The 20,024-nt window shown below is 37.3% G+C and overlaps 1 protein-coding gene and 1 long non-coding RNA gene across 5 annotated transcripts in view; one reads left to right on the top strand and one right to left on the bottom strand.

Moving 5' to 3' along the window:
* Window positions 1-20,024, bottom strand: part of LOC123557401 (probable asparagine--tRNA ligase, mitochondrial) — a 335,510-nt gene that overhangs the window by 104,486 nt on the left and 211,000 nt on the right. For all 4 annotated transcript variants that reach the window (XM_053543755.1, XM_053543756.1, XM_053543757.1 and 1 more), the window contains one exon: window positions 13,131-13,197. In XM_053543755.1, coding sequence (XP_053399730.1) covers window positions 13,131-13,197 — 67 coding nt within the window. The remainder of the gene's footprint in view (window positions 1-13,130; window positions 13,198-20,024) is intronic.
* LOC128557099 (uncharacterized) lies at window positions 1,847-3,935 on the top strand. Its single transcript, XR_008371032.1, has 3 exons — window positions 1,847-2,253; window positions 2,565-2,684; window positions 3,801-3,935. It is a non-coding gene; the product is annotated as an uncharacterized LOC128557099 (long non-coding RNA).

Genomic DNA, 20,024 nt, shown 5'->3' with positions numbered 1-20,024 from the left:
GGTCAATCTTAAGGTCAAAGTTCATTTTGGTACACAAAACTATGCAAGTGGTCCAAATTTGAAGGCTGTAGCTTGAGAAATGTAAAAGTAGGTCACTAGGTCAAAATCAAGGTCAAAATCTATTTCGGAATGCAAAACTATGCATGTGGTCCAAATTTGAAGCCTGTACCTTAAAAATGTGAAAGTAGGTCACTAGGTCAATGTAAAGGCCAAAGTTCATTTTGGTACACAAAACTATGCAAGTGGTCCAAATTTGAAGGCTGTAGCTTGAGAAATGTAAAAGTAGGTCACTAGGTCAAAATCAAGGTCAAAATCTATTTCGGAATACAAAATTATGCATGTGGTCCAAATTTGAAGCCTGTACCTTAAAAATGTGAAAGTAGGTCACTACGTCAATGTAAAGGCCAAAGTTCATTTCAGTATACAAAACTATGCAAGTGGTCCAAATTTGAAGGCTATAGCTTGAGAAATGTAAAAGTAGGTCACTAGGTCAAAATCAAGGTCAAATTTTATTTCGGAATACAAAACTATGCATGTGGTCCAAATTTGAAGCCTGTACCTTAAAAATGTGAAAGTAGGTCACTAGGTCAATGTAAAGGTCAAAGTTCATTTTGGTACACAAAACTATGCAAGTGGTCCAAATTTGAAGGCTGTAGCTTGAGAAATCCAAAAGTAGGTCACTAGGTCAAAATCATGGTAAAATTTTATTTCGGAATACAAAACTATGCATGTGGTCCAAATTTGAAGCCTGTACCTTAAAAATGTGAAAGTAGGTCACTAGGTCAATGTGAAGGTCAAGGTTTTTTCGGTACACAAAACTATGCATGTGGTCCAAATTTGAAGGCCGTAGCTTGAGAAATGTGAAAGTAGGTCACTAGGTCTAAATCAATGTCAAAGTTTTTTCCAGTGCACAAAACTATTTCATTTTGAAACACGGAATAATGCATATGGTCCAAATTTGAAGCCTGTACCTTCAAAAATGTGAAAGTAGGTCACTAGGTCAAAATCAAGGTCAAAGTTTTTTCCAGTGCACAAAACTATGCATGTGGTCCAAATTTGAAGGCTGTAGCTTGAGAAATGTGAAAGTAGGTCACTAGGTCAAAATCAAGGTCAATCTTGTAAGGCTCATCTGTGCACTCAAAAAATATAGCACTGTGGTCAAATTTGAAGGCTGTCTTACAAAATGTGAAAGTAGGTCACTAGGTCAAAATCAAGGTCAACTCATGTCAAGGGTCATCTTGCACTCAAAAATATACATGTGGTCCAAATTTGAATGTTGTAGTTATTGACAAGAAATTTTAAAAGCTTTTCCCTATATAAGTCTATATGAACCATGTGACCCCTGGGGCGGGGCCATTTTTGACCATAGGGTGATAATTTGAACAAACTTGGTAGAGAGCCACTAGATGATGCTACATTACAAGTATCAAAGCCTTAGGCTTTGTGGTTTGGACAAGAAGATTTTCAAAGTTTTTCCTTATATAAGTCTATGTAAATCATATGACCCCAGGGCGGGGCCATATTTGACCCTAGGGGTATAATATGAATAATCTTAGTTGAAGACCACTAGATGATGTCACATACAAAATATCAAAGCCCTAGGCCCTGTGGTTTTGGACAAGGGGGTTATTCAAAGTTTTTCCCTATATAAGTCATTATAAACTATGTGACCCCCAGGGCGGGGCCATATTTGACCCCAGAGAAATAATTTGTATCATCTTGGTAGAGGACCACTAGATGATGCTTCAAACCAAATATCAAAGCCCTAGGCTCTGTGGTTTTGGATAAGAAGGTTTTCAAAGTTTTTCCCTATATAAATCTATGTAAAATATAGAAATAAACAAAGGGCCATAACTCACTCATAAATTGTTGAACCAGTCTGATTTTCAGGGGGACACAACTAGGGTACCAATACATCATTCTGACAAAGTTTGGTCAAAATCCCCCCAGTAGTTTCTGAGGAGATGCGATAACGAGAAATTGTTAACGGACGGACGGACGGAATGACGGACGGACGGACCATGGACGCAGAGTGATTTTAATAGCCCACCATCTGATGATGGTGGGCTAAAAAAGAAGTTTTTATAAAAAGGGTGTTTTTACAATAGCTTTTCAACTTAAGGACTTGACACCTTCTTTAGCTGACCAAGAAAGTGTATGTGTGGAATCAATTTATCTGTGTAGTAATACCAAATTTTGAAATCTGGCATTTGATGAGTCAGCCAGGAAGAAAATGGAAACACATTGTGAGAGGTAACAATATTATATTGTTTATTTTTTTTTTAATTATTACTGTCTTTAACATTGTCTTAATTACTTACTCTTAACAAATACTTGAATTTGAAACAACATTTACCAAACTGCTTTAAATTAAAATCAACAAATCTCCTTTTATGTCTTAGGAAGTTTGGCAGATGGATAAATCCCAGATATATTTTCTGGAATATAGCTCAATCATGTTTATAACACTGCTTGTAAAATTGTATCATTTTGTAATTACATTTGTATTTACATTATTGATTAGCACTTAGGATACAATATGTACTTTAAACTGTTCATACCAGGTTCCTTCTGTGAAAAAAGTGCAACTTTGTGACATGATATGCCTTCCTGACTGTATATACCTGAGCAGCATACAGCTTATTACTGCATAAAAGAAACATATCAAAATAATTTTGAATCAGGTAAATATTATATGTTTTTATAAAAGCTAATGTTTAAATAACCCTTAATTTTTAATGAAATACACTAATTAATAGAATTTCCTGGCATATATATGATAAATATTAATTATAAATGTGATGAAAACCCAAGTGCTACTATTACCTTTTGCCAAAGGCGGAGGGATATTATTTTTGACGTTGTCCTTTCTTTTTTATCTGTCCGTCAGATTAACTGAAAATGCTTGTAATTGGAAAAATATTTTTATAGCTTTGTCTACAGAATCACTAAACCTCATGTAATTATTATAAGCTCATTAAAACTGCTTAACACTGCTCAATTATTTACCTAGTAAAAGAAGTATTTCCCCTTGATTTGGTAAAAAATGGGGATTTTCCTGTACCTATTGATGGAACTTCATGAAACTTTACAAAAATGTATATCACTACAGGACAGCATTGCATGTGCAATTTCCATCAGGATCACTTCAGTAACTAGAGTTATTGCCCTTTAATTGTTTTTAAATCCATAAATTCTTACATAACAAGTAATCCATTGATAAATATTCATGAAATTTGACACAAGGTGTAAATCACCTTTGAGCAATGGTGCTTCCACATCTTTCATCAATTCTCAAGTTCTTGTTATTGATTCAAGATGCATATATTTCCACAAAACAATGTAACTGTTTGAGTGAATAGAATTTTTTCTACAATGTAGGTTTTGATGAAACTTCTCACAGTTATAATAAAGATGTTGCATATTACTGTGAAATCATTTTTATTCGTGTAGGACGAATTTTCGCGTATTTCGCGCTAGAACGGATGCGTGAATTTAAGACTGCGCTGTGATTTTTTTTTCAATTTATTTTTCATTTATAAATTGAAAATGTGCGAATTAAAGCCCACACGAAAGTCCTTTTTACGTTTGCATGAAATTTCATGCCAGCAAATTTAAATGATTTCACAGTATTTTACATAGATTAAGTTTGACAATGTAGAGTTTTTTGTTATGTCAGTGAGTTAGTTTAGTCTTTCAATTTTATATATTTCCTAGAGGAAATTTACAAATTTTCTGCAAAATTATTCAGAATGTTAGAAAAATATATCTATTAATAGATGTATGGTTTGCTGTTACAGATTGTGTGCTGGAAAAATGGCCTTACATCCAAAGGAGTGAAATTTGGAGAGTCATTTGCCATCTACTTAAGCCATCCTGGAATATGAAGAAATAAGACTGCATTGACAACATCCTGATCCTCGTGTTCAGATCTTTTGTGATTTCTTGTGATGGGTCTTTGATTTTTCATAAAAATAAAAAATATATTAATATAATATGATTTTTGCTTATTACTGAGTTTTTTTCTGTTTCAGCAGGTGCAGCCGATTTCCACTAGTTGCCACGTATTTTCCTACTATTGCCAGCTATTTGGTGGCATTTAGTGGAAAATAGGACTGCCACCATAGTGGCGTTTTGGTGAAATTTTGTCCGCTTACTGCCACCTGTTAGGTGGCGATTGGTGGAAGTAAGTGGCGTTTAGTGGAAAATAGATTTTACACCATAATGGTGGCATTTTAGTGGTAATTCGTCTAAATACTCCACTTACTGCCACCATGAAGGTGGCTATTGGTGTAATTAAATGGCAAACAAATTTTCAACCATAATGGTGGCATAATGGTGTAAAACTGTCTAAATACTCCACTTATTGCCACCTAAAGGTGTACACAAGTGGAAAGAGGTGGAATTTAGTGGAAAACGGGTTTACCACTGTCCTGTTCATTTTTTCACCATTTTCGTGGCAATTTTAAGGTGGCATTTTGGTGGAAAATTGTCTAAATACTCCACCATTGAAAAGGGTGGCATTATAGTGGCAATTCTAGGGACGGGCACACCTGGTCACCACCTTGCCTTGGTCACACCCCATCCCTCTCCTCCACCCCCACCAAAAAAAAAAAAAAAAAAAAGGAAAAAAAAAATCATTCCTTTTTAATATTATTTTTTTTTCAAACCTTCCATGAAAATTTATTAGCATGCAAAGTTGTACTGTTCCCCCACCACCCCGATCATGCATCCCCATTCCCCACCCATTTTTTTTTTTTTTTTTTCATTTTTTACATTTTTAATTTTTAATCAATATTTATTATCAACATGTGAAATCTTGTACCCTCACCCGGTCATCCCCACTGCCCCCCCCCCCTCAACCCCTCACCCCAAAAAAAACCCATTCATTTTCTGTTAAAATGATTTTGACTAATGAAATTATTTGCTTCTTAGTAACATCCTTAAATTTTTGCCAGATATATTTTTTTGCCATTCCTCACCTCAAGCCCTTTCAGCGGGGGATACCAATTCATCGAATTTGCTTTTTTGGTATTAGTTTCCCCAGTGAAATGCCAAGTTAATGGACAATAGTTAAAATTTTATATGATAAATGAGTGGTACATAGTTAATCTACCTAATCTGTTCAAATATTTGCCAATTCTCTTCATAACATTTAATTGCCTTGAAGCTTTCCTAAGATATCAACAATGTGATTATTTAAACTTAACATAAAATCAAATGTGACTCCAAGTAATATGACTTCATCGTCACAGTGAATTTCTATGTCTTGAAAATTAAAAGTAAGATTTAGCGAATGCGTCTTTTTGCCTAGTGGAATATCCTGAAACTTTTCAGGGTTTGCTTTCATATGTTTTTTGAAAACCAGTCAATAAGCACAAGACTTCTCCTCCAACGTTTTTACAAGGTCACTTTCTGAGTTACTTGCATATGAAAGAGTAAAGATTGAGTCACAACTATGGCCTCTAGAGTGTTCACAAGCTTTTCCTTTGGTTTGACTGAGTGACCTAGTGATCTCTAGGTGGGAGGGAGGGATCTTAGTGATGGGTGAACTTTGCATGTTGATAAATATTCATGGAAGGTTTGAATTATTTTTTTTAAATGGGGAGGGTAGAGGGGAGGGGAAGGTGACCAGGGCAGTGGGGGTGACTGGGTGTAGGTATACAAAACTTCACAATAAATGTTAAATGTTCATGGAAAAATATGAAAGAAGTTTAATGAAATTCTACCAATTTGTTAGTTTGTTATGTACAAATAAATTATGTGGATTTTTTAACAATTAAAGGGCAATAACTGAAGTTACAAAAGAGATCCTGACGAAATTGTGTGTGCACTACCACATTATAGTGGTCTGAATTCAATTTAAGTTTCATAGTTCTAGGTCAAATATGTCACAAGTTATGAAGCATAAATTGCCATATTTAATAGTACCCTATATAGTTAACACTAGAAACTTCTAAGGGCCATAACTCTCATGTTACTTAGGCAATCAGACTGGAACTTGATGGGCCACATTTCCCTACAGTGGTGAACATGTATATGAAGTTTTATTTAAATATTCCCAACCACTTCCTAGATATGGCTCCGGATGGACAGGCGGACGGACGGATGGACAATGCCAAAACTATATCCCTCCGCCTTTGACGGGGGATAAAAAATGATTTTCCTAATATCCTTAGGAAGACAGGCACATTTTTATACAATCTCACCAGGCACGTGTATAATTTTGACATCACAGAAAGTGACGTCAGACGACCTTCAGCTTTTCAAGAAAAGAAAACAAGAGCTCGTTGAACACGAAATGCCCCCCTTGATGCATTCAGTAATTGCATAAGGAACAGAAATAATATGCTCACTGTAAACAAAGGTTCTACCATTCTGGTTTAATCTGACCTTGACCTTTAACCTATTAACCTAACAAGAGATTACAAAGTGATCTTGGCACCATCCACTGAGCCATTTTTGAATGTTCCAAATTTCAAGACTAGCTCAAGGTCAAAATCAAGGTCAAATTTCATTTCGGACCAAAACAATGTGTATGTGGTCCAAATTTGAAAGCTGTAGCTTGAGAAATGTGAAAGTAGGTCACTAGATCAATTTCAAGGTCAAAGTTCATTTCAGTAGACAGAACTATGCATATGCTTCAAATCTGGAGGCTGTAGCTTGAGAAATGTGAAAGAAGGTAATAGGTAAAAATCAATGTCAAATTTCAATTCAGAACACAAAAATATGCATGCAGTCCAAATTTGAAAGTAGGTCACTAAGTCAATCTCAAGATCAAAGGTTATTTCAGTACACAAAACTATGCATTTGGTTCAAATTTGAAGGCTGTAGCTTGAGAAATGTGAAAGTAGGTCACTAGGTCAAAATCAAGGTCAAATTTTATTTCAGAACACAAAACTCAGGTCAAAATCAAGGTCAAATTTTATTTCAGAACACAAAACTATGCAAGTGGTCCAAATTTGAAGCCTGTACCTTCAGAAATGTGAAAGTAGGTCACTAGCTCAATCTCAAGATCAAAGTTCATTTCAGTACACAAAACTGGACTTGTGGTTCAAATTTGAAGGCTGTAGCTTGAGAAATGTGAAAGTAGGTCACTATGTCAAAATCAAGGTCAAATCTTATTTTGGAACAAAAACTATGCATGTGGTCCAAATCTGAAGCCTGTACCTTCAAAAATGTGAAAGTAGGTCACTAGGTCAATAACAAGGTCAAAGTTTTTTTCGGTACTTCGGTACACAAACCTATGCATGTGGTCCAAATTTGAAGGCTGTAGCTACAGAAATGTGACATTAGGTCACTAGGTCAAGATCAAGGTCAACTCATGTCAAGATTCATCTTGCCACTCAAAACTATACATGTGGTCCAAATTTGAATAATGTAAGTTATGGACATGAAGATTCTAAGCTTTTCCCTATATAAGTCTATATGAACCATATGACCCCTGGGGCGGGCTCATATTTGACCCTACAGGGATAATTTGAACAAACATGGTAGAGAACCACTAGATGATGCTACATTACAAAATATCAAAGCCATAGTCTTTGTGGTTTGGACAAGAAGATTTTCAAAGTTTTTCCCTATATAAGTCTATATAAACCATATGACCCCCAGGGCGGAGCCATATTTGACCCTAAGGGAACAAGTGAATGAAGTATTGCCATGCAATACAAAGTCCCCTACTGGAAGGCACCTAATTTTCTCTACTGCAGTATAACATAATGAACTGATATCTGTCAATGTTGTATAAACAATATTGTACTATATATACAATTTGCTATAACAAAACACTTGGATTAAAATTTATATATATATAAAACCTATAGTTGTTTTCATATTGAATTTTTTTGGCTGATTATAAAAATGTTATCATGTAAGTTATTTATAGTAACAACAAAGGGAAATTAATCTTTAAAAAAAAAAAAAAAAAAAAAAAAAAAAAAAATCTATATAATATAAGTCCACAAGAAACTCTTTACCAGGTAGAGATAGGTCAAAATACACCTAAAAATTGGATGTAACATGCATGCTGTACCACAGAAAAGTGGTCTCGATTTTTCTCTACCGCCAGTAATAAAAAAAGTTACAATAAAATCTATTTATAGTAACAACAAGGGACGTAATTCTAAAAACAAGGGTGCCTCATGGTGGTGAACATTTGGTCCAAGTTACATCAAAATCCCTCCATGCATGAAGAAGAAATGTTCCGTACAAAGTCATTCTTGAATTTGACCTTTGACCTCTAAATATGACCTTGACCTTAGACCTAGGGACCTGGTTCTTGCACATGACATGTTGTCTCATCCAGGGGAATATTTGTGCCAACTGATATCTAAATCCTGCTTTGCATGACAAAGTTATAGACCGGACAGGAAAAAAATCCTCTTGACCTTTGATCTCAAAGTGTGACCTAGGGCACTGGGTGTTGCGCATGACACGTCGTCTCATCATGGGAAACATTTATGCCAAGTAATATTGTAATCCCTTGATGGATGACAGAGTTCTGGATCGGACAGGGAAAAAACCTTATTGACCTTTGACCCCCAATTGTGACCTTGACCTTTGAGCTAGGGGTCTGGGATTTGCGCACGACACGTCATCTCATCATGGGGAACACTTGTGCTAAGTGATATTAAAATTCCTTAATGAATGTCAGAGTTATGGACCGGACACGAAACAGACCCTGTTCATGCTATGTTAACATTTGACTGCTAAGTGTGACCTTGACCTTTGAGCTAGGGGTTTGAAAGTTGTGCATGACACATCGTCTTATTATGAGGTACATTTGTGCCAAGTAATATTAAAATCCCTTCATAGATGGGAGAGTTATGGACCGGACAGGAAAAAAGCCTTGTTGACCTTTGACCTCAAATTGTGACCTTGACCTTTAAGCTAGGTGTCTAGGTTTTGCGCATGACACGTCGTCTTCTCATGGGGAACATTTGTGCCAAGTAATATTAAAATCTCTTCATGGATGGGAGAGTTATGGACCGGACAGGAAAAAAGCCCTGTTGACCTTTGACCTCCAACTGTGACCTTGACCTTTGAGCTAGGGGTCCGGGTTTTGCGCATGACACGTCGTCTCATCATGGGGAACATTTATGCCAAGTAATATTAAAATCCCTTCATGGATGGGAGAGTTATGGACCGGACAGGAAAAAAGCCCTGTTGACCTTTGACCTCAAATTGTGACCTTGACCTTTGAGCTAGGGGTCCGGGTTTTGCGCATGACATGTCGTCTCATCATGGGGAACATTTGTGCCAAGTAATATTAAAATCCCTTCATGGATGACAGAGTTATGGACCGGACACGAAATTGCGGACGGACGGACGGACGGACAGACGGACGGACGGACAGACGGAAGGACGGACAGACGGACGGACGGAATGACGGAAAAGCGCATTCCTATAGTCCCCGAAACTGGTTTTCAACCAGTAGGGGACTAATAATTTGAACAATCTTAGTAGAGGACCACTTGATGATGTCATATACAAAATATCAAAGCCATAGGCCCTGTGGCTTTGGACAAGAGGTTTTTCAAAGTTTTTTCCTATATAAGTCTATATAAACCATGTGACCCCCGGGGCGGGGCCATATTTGACCGCAGGGAAATAATTTGAACAATCTTGGTAGAGGACCACTAGATTTTGCTACATACCAAATATCAAAGCCCTAGGCCCTATGATTTTGGACAAAAAGATCAGAAACCGTTTAACTGTTCCTGGCCAATGTAACCTTGGCCTTTGACCTAATGACCTCAAAATCAATAGGGGTCATCTGCTGGTCATGGCCAACCTAACTATCAATTTTCCTGATACTAGGCCCAAGCATTCTTGAGTTATTGCCCAGAAATCATTTTACTGTTCCTGGTCACTGTGACCTTGGCCTTTGACATACTGACCTCAAAATCAATAGGGTCATCTGCTGGTCATGACCAACCTCCCTATTAACTTTTGTGACCCTAGGACCAAGCGTTCTTGAGCTATCACCCGGAAACCGTTTTACTGTTCTGGGTCACTGTGACCTTGACCTTTAACATACTGACCTCAAAATCAACAGAGGTCATCTGCTGGTGATGATCAACCTCCCTATCAACTTCCATGATCCTAGGCCCAAGCACTCTTGAGTTATCATCCGGAAACGGACTGATCTACATTCCGACCGACAGACCGACATCTGCAAAACAATATACCCCTCCTTCTTCGAAGGGGGGCATAATGAAAGTAAACAGGCTAAACTTGAAAACAGAAGTTGCATTTGCACTGGTCTATAGTCTGGGGTCATGCACAGGGGTCGCCCCATCTAAATATATGCGCATATGGATTTCTTTTTTTCTTTTTGCTAGTGGGGAGTCAATTTTCAGCACTTTCTAATGACATGTCAGCTTTTCATCAAAGAAACGAGAGCTGTCTCCATAGGATGACACATGCCCCCGATGGCACTTTAAATGAATAGTTATGGCCGATGTTCGAGTTTAGGACCTTTGACCTACGGAGCTGGGTCTTGCGCGCGACACGTCGTCTTACTGTGTCACACATTTATGCGTAGTTATTTTAAAATGCATGCATGAATGACAAAGATATGGACCGGATACGCCCATCAATGCACTATCATGAAAAAAGACCTTTAACATCTAAGTGTGACCTTGACCGTTGAGCTACGGACCTGGGTCTTGCGCATGACACGTCGTCTTACTGTGGTACACATTCATGCCAAGTTATTTGAAAATCCATCCATCGATGACAAAGATATGGACCGGACACGCCCATCAATGCACTATCCCTTAATGTCTAAGTGTGACCTTGACCTTTGAGATACGGACCTGGGTCTTGCGCGCAACACGTCGTCTTACTGTGGTACACATTCATGCCAAGTTATTTGAAAATCCATCCATCGATGACAAAGATATGGACCGGACACGCCCATCAATGCACTATCCCTTAATGTCTAAGTGTGACCTTGACCTTTGAGGTACGGACCTGGGTCTTGCGCGCGACACGTCGTCTTACTGTGGTACACATTCATGCCAAGTTATTTGAAAATCCATCCATCGATGACAAAGATATGGACCGGACACGCCCATCAATGCAATAACCTTTAATGTCTAAGTGTGACCTTGACCTTTGAGCTATGGACCTGGGTCTTGCGCGCGACACGTCGTCTTACTGTGGTACACATTCATGCCAAGTTATTTGAAAATCCATCCATCGATGACAAAGATATGGACCGGACACGAAAAATGCGGACAGACCGACAGACTGACAGACCGACAGACTGACAGACCGACAGACCGACAGACAGACGGTTCAAAAACTATATGCCTCCCTTCGGGGGCATAAAAATATTTGAACTCCGAATAAACACAAATCCCACAGGGATCTGTAATGGAGCAAGGGTATAATATGGAGATTTTTGGAACTTCGTCAAATTGTTCAAAAGGTCCTTTCCTGATGTTATCTAAAAGTGTCAGTATATGCCTCACATGTTAGGTATTTCCATATTTGAGAGCTGCAGGCCTAGACATTTAAGAAATAGTTTCAAAATGAGTTACGTGTAATAAATGTTGATTCTACGAAAGCATGAAAGGTCATCAGATGCTAATATGTTTTATTACGTTACAGGCGTGGAAAGGATATAACAACTTTCCATCTTTAAGCTTACTGCCAAAAGTGCTTCAAAAAAATAGAACAAGACAGGACAGAAGCAGTTATAGTGGTACCATTTTGGCAAACGCAAGCATGGTACGTGCCGATCCCTTCTCCATCAGATCAGCGGGCCATGCTTTCAACTACCATCGCCACTAAAAACTCTATACTTGCCACACAGATCAGAAATAAAATGAAATTGGCATTTTTTTGGTTATCAGGAAATCCCTTAAATACCAAAGGAAGCAGCAGATATCATACTAAAATCATGGAGAAAAACTACTAAACAAGAGGCCCAAATGGGCCTAAGTCACTCACCTGAAGAAAATCTTAACAATCTGACTTTGCTTCCAACTAAGTTTGGTAAAAATCCTTTAAGCTGTTCGATTAAACGAAAGTTATTTAAAACAGGAAGCTGCGTTCAATAAACGCTTGATGCCCCCGGTGGCATCCTTGTCGATACAAAGCAACCTAAGTCCAAAACAAGGTCAAGTTCAAGGTCAAACTGAATGGTCACAGGTTACATTTGCATTAGTATCAAGTCATTCTAGTAAGGGATATTGATGCTACACGAAATGGTGCCATTTGGTTAACCAAGAGATGGCCCATACAAAGCAACCTAAGTCCAAAACGAGGTCAAGGTCAAGGTCAAACTGAGGTCAGGTGATGTTTGAAGATGTGGAATGGTCACAGGTTACATCTGCATTAGTATCAAGTCATTCTAGTAAGGGGTATTGACACTAGACGAAACGGTCCCATTTGGTTAACCTCGTACGGACGCATGAAAGGACAGACGAACGGACGGACAGGACAATCACTATATGCCTCCCGTATCAGTAGATGCCGGGGGCATAAAAAAATCTTCTATATTTTGCTGTCACGCACAAAAAATGTAGCGTACTTAAGCATGTATATTACTCACACCCGATCTTGTATCAAAATCTTGGGAAAAACACATAAATTGGAATATAATTATTATTATGAGGGGTGTTCGAAAAGAATTGCTTATTTTGATCTGGAACGTTCAAAATGTAAGTAATCACAACTTTCTTTATTTCATGCCCTCAAAGTACTTCCTATGACTAGAAATGCACAATTTCAGTCGATGAATCCACTTGTGTCACGGTATGCTGATTTAGGTATACTAGTACTAAGATCTTACTACTCACTGACGTCATTTCTGCCAATATAAATAATGACGTTTGCATAGTGACCTGTATCTAAACTATCAATACCATTAACTCTTGTCCTCATATTTCCTTTTGTTTGCTGGGACAGAAAGATGCAGCTCATTTCTATGTCCACCTTTTTTTCTTTGAAAAAGGCAAGGGATGAAAAGGATTCCTACAAATATGTTATGAACAGAAGTCATACTTTCTAACACCTTCAGCAACTTTGAAACTCTTGCTCGACTTAAGCTTTCTTTGCATGGTATCAAGGAACTTTTAAATAAAGCTCTTACAGTAGAAAGGAAAAATGTTTACCTTCAGTTTATAAACAAATTTGTCATTGTTTCTTTCCAAAACTTTGATAGCTTCTGTGTAGGTCATCCTGAAATGACAAATCAATACCATAAAATTGCTGTCATTTGAGGAAACAATTAGTTTGTATTAAATGTCTTTGATAGTCAAATATATTAACTTTTTGATAATCAAAAAATTCCCATAATATTTATGATCTGTTTGTTGTTTTTTTGAGTTGGCTTATGCTGAAAGCATTCTGTGATTCATTACTGTCGAAAGCATTCATGGATTCGTTACTGTCACCTGAATTCTCATTAAATGGACCAAACAACACAGTGCAGACATGTTGTTCCATTGGAATGTCTAGAACACCAAAGAGTTTATCACATGGATGAAATTAAAATATGTCAGTTTCATTTGATATGACCAGAAAACGATATTTATTGATTTATTTGTTGGGTTTAACGTCCACCAACACTATTATAGGTCATATGGCGACTTTCCAGCTTTGGTGGTGGAGGAAGACCCCAGGTGCCCCTTTGTGTATTATTTCATCATGAGCGGGCACCTGGGTAGACCTTCTGCAAGCCAGCTGGATGGCTTCCTCACATGAAGAATTCAACGCCCCAGGTGAGACTCAAACCCACTTCGATGAGGGGCAAGTGATTTGAAGCCAGTGACCTTAACCACTCGGCCAAGGAGGCCCCCCAAAAACGATATGTTTTGTCGAATTTATGAAGAATATTTGTGCCATACATAAATAAAACCATATATTTTCTTCAACGAGACCCTTCTGTGGATGTCTTGTTTAAAATATCCGTGAATCCTGATCACTTGATGGTGTTTCCTAATATCATATGTCATTCATGGCATTTATTGTTTTAGCTAAATACGACGGTTGTCCCAGAAAATTGTGAACTTTGTTTATTATTTCGAAAATAAGCCACACATCAAATAATTATTTCAACTGGTGTTATATCAATGTATACTCTCTAGGACTATAAAGTTTAAAATTAAGTATCTGTCATATTATTCGAGTATTTTTTAAATAATGGACGTCAGTCAGTGCTAGTCGGCACACACTCAGTTTTCCTCCTACAAAAAGAAGCGGCTTCCTTTTCAAATTCATGTAACTTTCCCATTTTACATTTTACACGATTAAAATTTATATCCTCGTTAATGGTAACGTGTGGCGCATAATTATGTTGCGTTTCAAGTCTTTGGTATCACTTACGTTAAAATAGTGATATAACTCTGAAAGTCACGGTCGCAAGCACTTTCAGATATGACTACATCAGATAAGTTTGTGGCGCAGAAAGTTTTCGAAGCATTTTGTCGCCCTCTCTTTGGATCACTCACTCAACTTTCCTTAAAACATTTGTACCACGTAAAGACAAAATGTCCTGCTTATATTTGCCTGACTTCCAGATTTTTCCACTTCCCGTTTTGTTTGTGAAGGAGTCACAATGCGACCTACACAATATTCTATTAATACTTCCTGCGCCGTGAACTTTTCTGACGTCGTAATTTCTGAAAGTTCGTGCGACTGCTACTTTCAAATTTACATCACCATTTTAAAGCAAGTGATGTCAAAGACTTGAAACGCAACATAATTACGTGCCACACATTGCAATTAACGTTGTTATAAATTTTAATCCTATGAGGTGTATATCGGGTAAGTTACATGATTTTAAATGGAAGCCGCTTCTTTTAGCAGGAGGAAAAATTAGTTTGCGCCAACTAGCACTGACTGCCGCCCATTATTTAAAGAATACTCAAATAATATGAGAGGTATTTAATTTTAAACTATATAGTCCTGTCCAGTATACATTGAAAAACCATCAGTTAAAATGATTATTTCATGCATCGCTTATTTTAGAAATAATAAAAAAAGTCTACGATTTTCTGGGACAACCCTCGTATATGCATGTATGGAAATAAAATGTGGAGTTCTGTTTTGAGGCGGACAGACAAAATATGTCTCATTTTCAAATAATGAATAATAATACAATTGGCGTTAAAACAACATGAAATCAAAGTAAAGTAGTACCATGAGCACTGAACCAAGGATACCGCATTCTTTATATAAAATAATAATTGGTTAAATACTTGTAACAAGAGCGCCGCCAAGCGGGGCAATATACACCCAAAGGCTTACATCATAGGATGGGAGCAAAATTTTAAGAACTTGACTGTTGTAGCCCCAAAGGACTGGAACAACAAAAGGAAAACTTCAAAAAACAAATTTAAGTCCACAAAAAAAAAATATTCAAAGTGTACAAAAAAATCCTTATCAGGTATAGGTATGTAAAAATACACCTTAAAATTGGAGGTACCATCTATGTTGTACCACAGAAAAGTGGTCTCGGTTTTTCCCTACGGCCAATAATAAAAAAGTTTCAAAAAAAACTATTTATAGTAACATAAAAGGGAAGTAATTCAAAAAAAAAGTTATTGTAAGTACAAACAAGAGCACCGCCTTGCGGGTGCTGACGCTCATCTGATTTTTTTTTGTGTAATAGAAATATTGTCCTACCCATGATTTTCTAAGTCTAAAAAGGGCCATCATTCTTGCAAAAAGCAGGATAGAGTTATGTTTCTTGATGTACAGTGTCCACTTATGATGGTGAAAAACTGTTGCAAGTTTTAAAGCAATAGCTTTGATAGTTTATGAGAAAAGTTGACTTAAACATAATACTCAACCAAGAAAATGATTTTCTAAGTCCAAAAGGGGCAATAATTATTGCAAAAAGCAAGATGGAGTTATGTTGCTTGCTGTACAGGGTCAGCTTATGATGGTGAACAAGTGATGCAAGTTTCAAAGCAATAGCTTTGATAGATTAAGAGAAAAAGTTGACCTAAACATAAAACTTAACCAAGAAATCTGATATTTTCTAAGTCCAAAAGGGGCCATAAATCTTGCAAAAAGCAGGACGGAGTTATGTTTCTTGCTGTACAGGGTCAACTTATGATGGTGAACAAGTGTTGCAAGTTTTAAAGCAATAGCTTTGATAGTTTAGGATAAAAGCTGACCTAAACATAAAACTTAACCAAGAAAACTGATTTTCTAAGTCCAAAAGGGGGAATAAATCCTGCAAAAAGCAAGATGGAGTTATGTTTCTTGATGTACAGGGTCAGCTTATGATGGTGAACAAGTATTCCAAGTTTCAAAGCAATAGCTTTGATAGTTTAGGAGAAAAGTTGACCTAAACATAAAACTTAACCAAGAAATCTGATATTTTCTAAGTACAAAAGGGGCCATAAATCTTGCAAAAAGCAAGATGGAGTTATGTTTCTTGCTATACAGGGTCAGCTTATGATGGTGAACAAGTATTCCAAGTTTCAAAGCAATAGCTTTGATAGTTTAGGAGAAAAGCTGACCTAAACATAAAACTTAACCAGGCAACGCCGACGCAGACGCCGACGCCGACGCCGACAACCGCTCAAGTGATGACAATAACTCATCATTTTTTTTCAAAAAATCAGATGAGCTAAAAAGAGATCTGCCAAATAAAAACAAGAGCACTGCAATGCAGAGCAATATACACAAAGCAGTCATATATGACCTTTGACTCCTAAGTGTGACCTTGACCTTGAAGCGAGTCATCCGGAACATGCCCTCTGCACATCGTCTCGGTGAGTGAACATTTGTATAAAGTTTCCTTGAAATCCTTCATGGGGTTCAAGAGTTACAGAGCGGACACGAAATTGCTAACAGACAGACGGACACCAGCGTCATAACATAATACCTCCCTTCGGGCGTATAAAAAGGAATAAGAATGTCAAAATGCAATTCTTCTCGGATGACATTGGCCTTTATTCTGTTGACAAAAAGAAACACTTAAACACTGTGTTCATCTACAAACATTATGGCATACAGACACTAAATAGAAAAATGGCGCGAAAAAAAATGGTAGTCGCATAATGGCCGATACAAATAGTCCTCAGTTTTTTTGCTCTGTATATTGCTATTTTCCTTATTTTCTTTGCAATTTTTTTGCTAAAATCACATGACAGATCTATGCTTGACATGTAGGTAGCATTTTCATACTGAAATAACAACATGACAAAAATTTTCATGGAAACCTAGATCATACACCACCAGTATAATTTGGGGTCTCATTTTTTAGCTGATTTTGCTGTTTGTGTGTTTGGCTGAAATTATTTTTCTTGCATCAAACAAGACCCCCACTTTTCTTCTGATTTTTATTTAGCACTGACAATATTCTTCAAGAAAATGTAGGTTACAGACATTTAAAATGGGTCCTGATGTGTGCTGCGGCCACTGGAAATAGGTCAGTTTTATATAGAATAAAGAACAACAACTATTTAGTGTGTTATAACCTTATAGAATATTAAAATAGTTGATACAGAAATCGTTTTATATAAAAGTATCTAATGTATCATTTTTTTCAAAACTGGTTACATGACCTTTGACGTGGAAACAACAAAATGTCCCCTCATCCAAACTTCAGTGCAGGATGAAGCGCATTATTGGAACAAGAGATCACAGAGTGATCTTGGCGCCCACCAATGTGCCATTTTTGAGTGTTCCAAATTTCAAGACTTACTGACTAGCTCAAGGTCAAATTTCATTTCCGTACACAACACTTTGCATGTGGTCCAAATTCGAAAGTTGTAGCTTGAGAAATGTGAAAGTAGGACACTAGATCAATTTCAAGGACGAAATGTGAAAGTAGGTCACTAGGTCAAAATCAAGGTCAAATTACACTTCAGAACACAAATTTATGCATGTGGTCCAAATTTAAAGCCTGTACCTTCAAAAATGTGAAAGTAGGTCACTAGGTCAATGTCAAGGTCAAAGTTTGTTTCGGTACAAAATCCTATGCATGTGGTCTAAATTTGAAGCCTGTACCTTCAAAAATGTGAAAGTAGGTCACTAGGTCAATGTAAAGGTCAAAGTTTGTTTCGGTACACAAAACTATGCATGTGGTCCAAATTTGAAGGCTGTAGCTTGAGATATGTGAAAGTAGGTCAGTAGGTCAAAATCAAGGTCAAATTCCAATTTGGAACACAAAACTATGCATGTGGTCCAAATTTGAAGCCTGTACCTTCAAAAATGTGAAAGTAGGTCACTAGGTCAAAGTCAAGGTCAAAGTTTTTTTTTCAGTGCACAAAACTATGCAAGTGGTCCAAATTTGAAGGCTGTAGCTACAGAAATGTGAAAGTAGGTCAATAGGTCAAAATCAAGGTCAACTCATGTCAAGGTTCATCTTGCCACTCAAAACCATACATGTGGTCCAAATTTGAATGTTGTAGGTTATTGACAAGAAGATTTTAAAATCTTTTCCCTATATAAGTCTATATGAACCATGTTACCCCCCAGGGCTGGGCCATATTTGACTCTAGGGGGATAATTTGAACAAACTTGGTAGAGAACCACTAGATGGTGCTACATTAATAATGCCAAAGCCCTAGGCTTTGTGGTTTGGACAAGAAAATTTTCTACGTTTTTCCCTATGTAAGTCTATGTAAACCATGTGACCCCCGGGGCGGAGCCATATTTGACCCTAGGGGGATAATTTGAACAATCTTAGTAGAAGACCACTAGATGATGTCATATACAAAATATCAAAGCCCTAGGCCCTGTGGTTTTGAACAAGAGGTTTTTCAAAGTTTTTCCCTATATAAGTCTATATAAACCATGTGACCCCCGGGGCGGGGCCATATTAGACCCCAAGGAAATATTTTAAATCATCTTGGTAGAGGACCACTAGATGATGCTTCATACCAAATATCAAAGCCCTAGGCTCTGTGGTTTTGGACAAGAAGATTTTCAAAGTTTTTCCCTATATAAATCTATGTAAATTATAGAAATAAACAAAGGGCCATAACTTACTAAAAAATTGTTGAACCAGTCTGATTTTCAGAGGGACACAACTAGGGTACCAATACATCATTCTGACAAAGTTTGGTGAAAATCCCCCAGGTAGTTTCTGAGGAGATGCGATAATGAGAAATTGTTAACGGACGGAAGGACGGACGGACTGACGGACGACGGACCACGGACGCAGAGTGATTTGAATAGCCCACCATCTGATGATGGTGGGCTAATAAAGCCGGAGGCCGAGCATGTATACACAGCATTCCTTCCTGGACGAATATTTATGTCGATCCGCACATTAAATGGTACAAATTACCCATTAAAAAATGGAATATTCCAACGCACATGCGCAGTATATAACCGGAAATATCATTCGGAAACCTTCATACCTTAAAACATAGTTTTTGTTGCAAAATAATATATATGGGTGAAGGGATAATATAAACATAGGGAGGGTGTATACATGCTCGGCCTCTGGCTTCATTCCAATAATGCCCTTCATCCTGCACTAAAGCTTGGATGAGGGGACATTATTTTCATAAAGCCTTTGGCTTTCGCATGTATACACAGCATTTTTAAAGGCAACAAAAACTAGAGATATGTGCCAAAAACAAGGTAATCATTATTTCACAATGTACCAAAATTTAATACACATGTCAATCACAACAGTTATTTCATACTAACACTACTGTAAAACAGCTTCCATATAAGACAATTGTTTCTTATCAAAAGATTGTCTACAGTAAAATGCAGCAGATGCAGAAGCACCAGTCTGTAAAAATGTGCCTTAAACACTTCTGAATTTATTCCTAATAACTCTAGTACCAACTTAAGCCACCTGGCTATAGTGTTAGAAGACACTTACCAAATGTTTGATAATACACAAAAACTGCTCTAGACAGCCTTAAGTTCTTAGTGGCTTTGATATAACACATTAAAGTGTGCATTGCACATAAAGCTTCACAGTCATAGTGTTCAATTCTTAATGAAAAAGAGTGACCCACTCTTGAAGTTTTTAACATGTCTGGAAATAAAAACACTACCGCTGTCTTTTCCAAGACCATATTATC

This window comes from Mercenaria mercenaria, chromosome 5 (assembly GCF_021730395.1).
Source record: "Mercenaria mercenaria strain notata chromosome 5, MADL_Memer_1, whole genome shotgun sequence".
In the NCBI taxonomy this organism is placed as follows: Eukaryota; Metazoa; Mollusca; class Bivalvia; order Venerida; family Veneridae; genus Mercenaria; species Mercenaria mercenaria.
This window is presented reverse-complemented; position numbering and strand designations above follow the sequence as displayed.